Source organism: Triticum urartu, chromosome 7 (genome assembly GCF_003073215.2).
Source record: "Triticum urartu cultivar G1812 chromosome 7, Tu2.1, whole genome shotgun sequence".
Lineage (NCBI taxonomy): Eukaryota > Viridiplantae > Streptophyta > Magnoliopsida > Poales > Poaceae > Triticum > Triticum urartu.
The window spans coordinates 685,918,767-685,928,362 of NC_053028.1; the positions used below are offsets into that span (position 1 = coordinate 685,918,767).

General features: G+C 39.7%; 1 protein-coding gene across 1 annotated transcript; it reads left to right on the plus strand.

The window, feature by feature from the left end:
• LOC125522279 lies at positions 1-3,990 on the plus strand. The gene is made up of 4 exons (XM_048687353.1): positions 1-199; positions 303-422; positions 850-3,484; positions 3,598-3,990. The coding sequence occupies exons 2-3, from the start codon at positions 387-389 to the stop codon at positions 2,983-2,985; spliced, it is 2,172 nt and encodes a 723-aa protein (XP_048543310.1). The 5' UTR covers positions 1-199; positions 303-386; the 3' UTR covers positions 2,986-3,484; positions 3,598-3,990.
• The last annotated feature ends 5,606 nt before the right edge of the window (positions 3,991-9,596 follow it).

Sequence of the window (9,596 nt, forward strand, 5' to 3'; positions counted from 1 at the left end):
GTGGCATTCTGTTCCAGAGCTCTACCAAAGCTCAGCTCGTGCCACCAACGAAGCGCGATCTTTTTTCTTTAACCAAAATGATCGAGTGATTACATATCTTTGCCTCGGACTGGATTTATTGGGGATAACTCTCTATTCTCTGCAAGTGTTCTTTGCTCCTCCACCGCTCGATTCGCTCGCACTTGACGCATATAGACAGGTACTGCAGCTCCATCCTGTCCATACATATGTAATCTATAATCTTGTCTTGTCATAGGTTTTCACAGAGTGTGATAAGGAATTTATGCATCCTGATATTGTAGGGAGTGGAGAAATCTGCAGCCCATGGGTTAGATATGATTATCCACGTCTTCTACTTCTGCTGCTGCTGTTAGCTTCCTGTCAACATGTTCGTGTCCAAATACCAAAGCGAATTCAACCTGGTTGGTGCCTCTTCTCCTAACTAATAACCTCATGAAGTAGTACAGCGCTTGATTTATATTTGTGTGTTTCCACATTGCTTTTGTTAATCATCCGACATTATTTTGGACTGAAGCAACCGATGGTATGAACAGGCATTGTGTATGCTTCTATATAGTTCCACTTCATTTAAGCTTTGTCACACTGGATGCATCACGTGTTGCATTAGATTAGCACTAATTTAAATTTTGTACAGTAAACTAGGCGTGGATATATATGGGTGGAACTGGTATTTTGTACACATAGGAAGTTCTAATCTATTTGAACTTTCAAACTAGATGCATCATTTGTTGCTCTAGTTTATTCATACGCAAGATAGCTATTTATTGAAATTGTAGTGCCAATATATGTATTGTGGCAGTCATATATAATTGCAAGTAATTACTACAGGTAGTAAAGGATTTTGATGACGGCGTCAAACAATTGGCTGATTTTTTGCGCAAAAGCGATGGTATAGAAGGCAAAACCAAAGCATTCTTCTTTCGTGGCTGGAGCCGCGTGGCTCTGGGAGCATCTGCTGTTCTTAGAGATGTAGCAAAACTACTAAAATACACAATATGTGATGATTCTGACATGACAAAGCATTTTAACAGAATTGTCCATGTGGACTGTTCCCTATGGAAAAATAGAAGGACCATGCAGAGGGCAATCGCAAAGGAGTTGAACCTTCGCCACGTAATGCCCATATTTGATAGGCAGGATGAAGAAGATGATTTCGTAGGGGTAGATGTCAGCTCTAGAAAAGAGATTGCAAGTATTGGAAGTTTGATTAATCGGTCTCTAGCAAATGAAAGATTTCTGATCATTTTTCATTATGGAGGAGATGAAGACATTGATCTGATAGAGTGTGGCATTCCTGCTTTTGGTAAAGGTAAATTGGTATGGACCAGTGGTGGAAGATTTTTTCAGGTCAAAGTCAAACCGGGAGAAGTCAAGTTGTCTGCTTTTGCTAATTTTGTAGTTACCTTGGAGTCCCTTTGGTATGGAGATCCAGATTACAGCACAAAAATCCATCATATATTGCACGAAGTTGCTATTAGAGTGATTGGTGACACCGGTATGGATGGCATCAACCCAGAAACAGTTTTGGATTGCTTCTTGTACTCATTGTTCCTGACAGCACAGTTACCTCAAAACTCTACTGGTGTTGGCTATGGTTGGGCTACTCATGCTTGCAATTATTGGATTTGTGATGGAATGCGTGGAGAGGACAAGGCTTGGGAGATTGGCTATATGTTGTATGGAGTGATACCATTGGACGAATGTTCTTCATCTGAAACGGCACAAAGAAGATATTTGGCACACTTTCTGCCTAGGCTGGGTAAAGGCTGGTATTCAGTCACCTCCAATAATGGAGGAACAAATCATATATCTAATGTTCCTGCTGATGCATCATCATATTTCCTAACATTCCACGGTAATGATCCAGTATATGTATGTAATGATCTGTTTCAGCTAGCCAGCAACAACCTTCGTGTGCTAAAACTCTGCAACTGCAGCTTCGATTTTGCATCCCCTCCTTTCCAGTGCTGCAGCAACCTAAGATTCCTTTGGCTTGAACATTGTGCAAACACATGGAAGGAGCAAAGTGGGGCGCCAATTTTTCCGAACCTGCTGGTGTTTGACCTACGTTTCACAGATTATGTTTTGCTGCCTCAGATGATTGAACTGATGACCAATCTCAGGGAGCTAAATACAAAGGGAATACCATGGAAGACTATCAGTGCTATTTGGAAAAAGTTGAAGAAGCTTCAGAAGCTCCGATTAACAGAATCTTCAGATGTGGTCGCGGTGGACAGATGCTCTTCTGTAGATATGATGAACCTGGAGCTCCTTGACTTGTCCGGAAACACTCACCTGGAATCATTGCCAACATTGTCATCCGCAAGAAGCCTGAAGATTCTTGTTCTTGACGGATGTTCCAGCTTGGACCAGGTTGCACTTGCCGTGGAAAGAGCTCCTCCACTGCTTGAAAGTTTTTGCTTCGATGGTTATGGCCCAGCAAAGGATTGGACACATTCCATACACCTGCCACAAAAGGAATTGCGCCTCAAGTCTCCTTTAGCTCCAGTTGAAATAGTCAAGGTGACAAAGATCTCCCTACATGGTTGTGGTCGATTGCAAAACATATTCCTGCGTGCACTGCCCAATCTGGAGGAACTAGACCTCTCTGGTACAGCCATTAAAATAATTGACCTCGATGCAATGGATGTCCCGAAACTCAAGAAGTTGTTCCTATTGGGTTGTGAGCGGCTCTGTAGCCTAATCTGGCAAGGATCACCTAGACTGGAAGTTCTACATGTGGACACTCAAGGGACGAAAAGATCAGTGGTCTACTGTGGAGAACAGGGATCCTTTGGCTTTCAGGCACATGTTGTTTTTACGGATGGAAGGTTCATTTGGTCATTCTCAGATGGGCTCCATAGCCGATCAGAAAAATCTGTCTCCAAGATGTACCTCCTTATCTCTTGTACAAGCCGTAGCCAAGCCAACATCACCAAAAGTATCAAGGAGATGTGGATCTAACCGACGGGGTTTGGTTCCAACAAGCCGGTTATTACCGTATAATGATATTGCCTTGGCTAAAGATGTTACATGCTCGCTGTTGGTGTGGAACTGTCGACAGCTCCAAACTTTGAACGTGCACATCGAGATTGGTAAAGGAAGCTATAATTTAGAGAGTATGCAAGATGAAGGGTATTTTGGACATTTCGCAAAATATATTGAATCATTGCATGTGCATGACAATTGCTCCATCACTACTATCCCCCCAATGTATTGGTCACACTGGCAGAGACTAAAATGATGTCATGTTGAGAGGTGCCCCAAGCCTCAGGGATTGCTGGGGTCTCAGGCGCCTTTCGGTTGTAGCACGTGAAGGCCCTAAGCCAGTGGTAGACTGCGAGAAGGACTTGTGGGACAGCCTCGAGTGGGATGGCCTGGATGCCAGACATCACCCGTCGCTCTTCGAGACGCACCACTCGGCCTACTACAAGAAGACCCTCCCGTGGGGCTCCTATCTAAGGTCCGTCGCACATTGATTCCAAATATCCATATGCATAAGTACTCAAGTTCATTTGAAGGACGAATTTCATTAGCTAAGTTGTAATGTCTCTGTTTTCGTTCTTCATTTCTCAGGTAATCTGCTTTTGTGCTGACATGGCGTGTGTTGCTCCACTGTGCGAGGAGGTTTTCTCACGGCTCTGTCTCCAACTGCATGTGTGTTTGCTAATTGAGTGTGTTTTGTGCCGCTGTTGCTGCTTGCACGGTGAATAAAGGGTGTGTTTCTTTTTCACCGAGTTGCCTTCATCTTGGCATTTGGAGTGGATTGGATTGGTGTGCTGTGCTGCTATTTGGAGTGCTGGCTTTCCACAGCTTAGTGTGGTGTTCACAACCTGGCTGATTTGATGTTGGTTTGATGACTGTTTGTAATAAGAGGGTGTGTGCGCATTGGTGCGCATCAACCGAGCGTGGTGTGTGACTGACGATCCTTAAATTCAGCTTGGCTTGATGTATGTTTGGCTGATGAAACAACATATCTTATATTATTGTGATGAGTTGTTATGTGATTTGCATGAGTTTTGATTGGTTCTTGCCTACTACTTCCTCCGTTCCTAAATACTCCCTCCGTCCCAAAATTCTTGTCTTACACTTGTCTAGATACAGATGTACCAAGTCATGTTTTAGTATTAGATACATCCGTATCTAGACAATTTAAAGACAAGAATTTTGGGACGGAGAGAGTATAAGTCTTTTTAGAGATTCCAATATGGACTACATACAGAGCAAAATGAGTGAATCTACACTTTAAAATATGTCTATATACATCCATATGTAGTTCGTATTGAAATCTCTAAAAGGGCTTATATTTAGAAACGGAGGGAGTATAATATATGTTGAGCTAACAATCCTGTCCTTTGAGCTAGTACTCCATCCGGTCCTTTTTAGTCTGCATATTAGAATTCTCTGAAGTCAACCGTATTTATATGGAAAAATATCAATATCTGCCATGCTAAAGTTATATAATATGAAACTTTAAGCCATGACACATCTAGTGGTATTGATTTCAGATTGTAAATGTTGGCACTTTTTTCTACAAAGTTGGTCAAACTTTACGAGGCCTGACTTCAGTCAAATCTTATATGCGAACTAAAAAGGACCCGAGGGAGTATATATGTTGAAGATATGAAACCGAAATCGATGTTTACATACCTGTAAATAAGAAGATAGCTAGAATCCTTCACCAAAAGTAGCATATTCTTAAGTTTGGATTTGTCTTCAGCTATGGTAGTCGCCTCCTTGGGTTGTGAAAACACAATACACCCTAACAAATGTTATTGCCCAAGAGGTTGTCTGCATAAACATGTCATAGTTTACAGAAATCCAGTGCATAATGTTTTTATTGGCAAATAAAACGAAATAAAATACATGCTTCACCAAGATTACCTCTTGAGTAAAACGTCATCATAGTTGTCATCCATTATGTGGAGGACACACGGTTGATTCGGACTCAGTGGCGGAGGCACGCGGGGGGGGGGGGCAGCCAGGGTCCGGGCCCTCCCCAACATCCTAATTTCCTTGGTAATGTGCATATGAACAGTGACATCTTTTTACTGTTATATGCAGCCGGCCCTCCCTAACGTCCAATTATATGCATTCCTGCCTCCGCCACTGGAATGATTCGGTTGATGTATATTCTGAGATAACCTTATTAGTTTGCAGAAAGTTAGGGGCCATGATGGCACAAGCATTTAAACAGCCGATACAAAATCACAGAAAACAACGCACAAGCATTTTCCTAGTAGTCAAGCAAAGAGCAGCCTTTTCCCAAGAAAATAAAGAGAATTAGCTTCTAAATACCTCTGATAAATGAAACACACTGATCAGTTATTACTGCAGTTTCCAACGTATATATTGCATTTGCTGTTTGAGTTGTTACTTTTTTTCTTTCCCATATTTCTCGTTGAGTCAACTCAGCCAAATGCTAGACCTTTTTACAGAAAAATGGAAACAGATGCTTCATGTGTAGTACTCCCTCCGTCCGGAAAAACTTGCCTCACATTTGTTCCTCAAATATATGTATCTAGCATTAATTTGATGTTAGATACATCCATTTAAGGGACAAGTTTTTTCGGACGGAGGTAGTATAATTTATGCACAAATTGCTACCGGGAACCGTTATGCACAAATTGCTAGTAAGGCAGTGGTTGCTTGGCTGCTCATTACAACTAGTTTCACTTGACCAAAATGATAACAGAGAGATAATAGCAACCAGTTTAGAAAACATTGTAATAAGAATGGTAACTAGTTTGAAGAAAATTGTAGATAAGAATCGAACTAGGTTCAAGAACATCATAAACAAAGACACATTTAAAAATAAATTGGGGAAAGCAGTGCCAAAGCAGTACTGCAGTAGTGATCTAAATATAAGATCGTTTAGATCATTGATTTTATATTTCTTTACAAAGGGAGTATCAAGTTTTTCTAACAGATATTTCTCAGAGATTGTAGAACCCTTTTGTTTCTCGGAAACATGGTACTCAGCTCTTAGAGAAACATTCATCTCATTTCCCGCTAGAAACAACTTTACAGTTGGCTTTTCTTCTTCTTCTTCTTCTTCTTCTTCTTCTTCTTCTTCTGTTGACTAGCTTTAGGTTTATTCTAATCCCTATTTCCCAGGCGCACACTACTCGTGTTTTTTCAGTCAGCTAATTGGTAATGAGTAACGTACAACCCCCTCCCCAAAACACATCAACGGAGGAGATCTGTCCATACCCCTTCATAATAAAGGGTATGATAGTCTTTTTTTCAAAATACGCCAACGACAATTATTCCTTTTGAGACAGCCCGCGAAAATAAACAGCGGCTAACAATATCCTGGGCCGGCCCAACAGCAAGTCGTCTATCTGAAATGGAGATCTCTCCATACCCCTTCATAATAAAGGGTATGATGGTCTTTTTTTCAAAATACACCAGCGACATTTTTTTGAGACAACCCGCGAAAATAAACAGCGGCTAACAGTGTGCATGCGACAGGTATTGATATCCTAAAAAAAACCACTACACTGACCCAACTATAATGACAAAGGAGCAGCGCGGTGTGTTAAGACTATTAACAGCGACATAGCTGAACAATTTTTTAGCATTTTGAACTTGACTTTTTTGAACGCAAAAGAATTTCAAAATTGATTTTTTAACATGCATACAAATTTTTCGAAAACTAGAACAGATTTCAAACTCTGAATAAATTTTTAAAACCGAGATTTTTTTAAAAAAAATCTGAATAATATTTGAAAACACAAAAAAATTTAAAAATCTGATTTTTTTTCTGAAAATGCGACCATTTTTTGATATTTTCAAACTTTTTTGAAAAATATGAATAAATAAATAATATGCTGCACATTTTGTAACATTGCGATTTTCAAAAAAAAAAAACGAGTAACCTTCTAAAAGGTTCCAACTGGGAAACCGGCCTGGTATCAATAGTTAGGGAATTCTTTTCAAATCATAGTTCTCGCCACCCTTTGTGCCATCAGGTGTGTGCACGTCATCGTAAGGGAATATTTTTTAGGAAATCTATCATCGCACGTCATCATAAGGGAAATCTTTTTTAGGAAATCTATCAACGAAAATCCATCTCTGTACCTGAGCTCATCTGCACCCCTGCTGACGAAAAAAATCAAAACAAATACTAGAAAAATTCATAAAATTCCAAAAAAAAATGTGTGGTAGAAATTTTGATGCGTGAGGTCCCCTCCAATTTTTAAATCATTTGGACATCTGAGGATCTCTCAGCAAAAAAGACAAATTGAGAGTCTGTAAAAATGTTTAGTGTTCATGTACTGTTTTGGCCCGATTTGTCTTTTTTGCTGAGAGCTGCTCAGATATCCAAATGACTTGAAATTTGTAGCGGGCCTCACAGATCAAATTTTCTACCACACAAAAAAATTTGGAAGTTTTTGAATTTCTTTCTATTTTTTTACGAATTTTTTTCTAACCGGGTGCAGATGAGTCTGGGCACCGAAATGCCCTACTCATCTATCAACACATTCTCTTCATAATTTTATTTCATGTTACTGGGTTTGTATGACACACCGGCTCTATTCAATTTCTTTATTACTCTCTACGTTGTTGAATGTGTAAAAAAGTGCTATGGGACAGACTCATCCGACTTAATCGAAACCTCTATGTTGTACATGACGTACTTGTGGACTTTCATTAAATATACTCAAATTTTGCAGGCAAATGGGCATTGTCATCCTAGCACTCCATGCAAAATTTGAATGAATTCAGACACGAAACACACGTTGGGTCACGTCCGATCAGTATTTTAGGGATTATTCACCGGGAAAACCCTAGAAAATATGTGAAATGTCAAAAATAGATGAAACTTGGTTTGGATGCTTTCCATGAAGATAGAATGATGTGGAAAAAATTTGGGTCCATTTGATGAATATGTAAAATAAAAGTGCTATGGGACGGACTCTTCCGACTTAACCGAAACCCCTACGTTGTACATGATGTACTTGTGGACTTTCATAATATATACCCAATTTTTTTAGGTTGATGGGCATGGTCATCCTAGTACTCCACACAAAATTTGGACGAATTTATACACAACACACATGTTGTGTCACGTCCGGTCAGTATTTTAGGGATTTTTCACATAGAAAACTATAGAAATTGCATGAAATCTAGAAAATGGATGAAATATGGCATGGACGCTTGCCATGATGATAGTATTCAGTGGGAAAAATTTGGGTCCATTTGTTGAATATGTAAAAAAATGCTATGGGACGGACTCTTCCAACATAACCGAAACCCTATGTTGTATATGATGTACTCGTGGACTTTAATAAAATATACCCAAATTTTGCAGGTAGCTGGGAGGAAATGGCTATTTTCTTCTCTTTCGTCTTTCCTCTCGCTCGGACATAGATTGTTCGCACGAGTTTTTGGAAAAAATCACAGGTTTTAGAAAAAGTTTGTAAAATTTGAGACAGGTTCGTGGATCTGAAAATCGTTCATGTATTTGAAAAAAATAGTGATTTGAGAAAAAGTTCACAAGTTTAAGAAATTAGACACGGACGTGAAACACAGTTCACGAATTTATGAAAAATTCAGGATTTTAGAAAAAATTCGTTAATTTTAGAAAGGAAAAGAAAATGGAAATGAAAAAAAAGAGAAGGAGATCGAGAAAAAAAACAGTAGAAAGTTGGCTAGACAAAACCAGAAAAAGAAAACAAGGTGTTGCCTTTTTTGTTTACGCCACGTCTGAGGGCACGGCTGCGGCCGAGAAACATTTGTAGAACGCATGGGTACATAGGTTGTTCACGAGTTATTTAGCATAAGAATAACAAAAGTTGCTGTCTGTATGCTAGTAGTATCAGGTCTCCTGGTTGGTTAGTGGCACTGTATGAATACAATGTGGTAATGAGTGCCAATCTCACTACCTGCATCTATTTTTGAATATTAAAAAATATATTAATGGGCCGACCTTGTGGGTGTTAGCACAGAATTGGGCTCCTCGTACGGCGTGCAACGGAACATGCATACGAAAATGGATACGATGAATGAAAAGACTATATTGCCCTTTATACGTTTTGGAGGAGGGTTGTACCGAAGCGGGACTCTCACTTATAAATGCACTTGTCATATCAGCAGGCTCTCGAGAAAATTAGCACGTAAGCACTGCACTACTTAATGGTCAACAAGGAAACTTCTCCCCATAAATTAGCTGGAGAAATGACCAAGCAACATACAAAAACATCAAACAGTACTAAATTTGACTGGTTGAATGTTTGCACATTTAGCGAATGTGGCAAAGACTTGACACCACAAAAGCTGTTTTATTATGATGTGGAACCTAATTAATCTTAAATCAGGCTAATTAGCACAGAGTGCGCTAAAACAAGGAACTGTAAAAGAGGTGGAGGTAGTAGTATATGTTCTTTTAATTTCCATTTCCTTTTCATTTAGCCTATATATGTAGTGCCCAATTAGTGTCTGAAGTTATGCACGTCCCTGATGCCTGAACAAAGGCGAATGGACAGGTCCTGCTCTGAAAAACAAAAAGAAGAAAAGAAAAAGGACCACGGAGTGGACCAGCACCAACATACATTACCTGCAAGTGCAAG

Bases quoted from the DNA above. Each gene is read 5' to 3' on its own strand.
- LOC125522279 (XM_048687353.1), top strand. From the start codon at position 387: ATGTTCGTGTCCAAATACCAAAGCGAATTCAACCTG. The intron at 423-849 runs GTTGGTGCCTCT...TAATTACTACAG, and splicing joins ACCAAAGCGAATTCAACCTG to GTAGTAAAGGATTTTGATGA.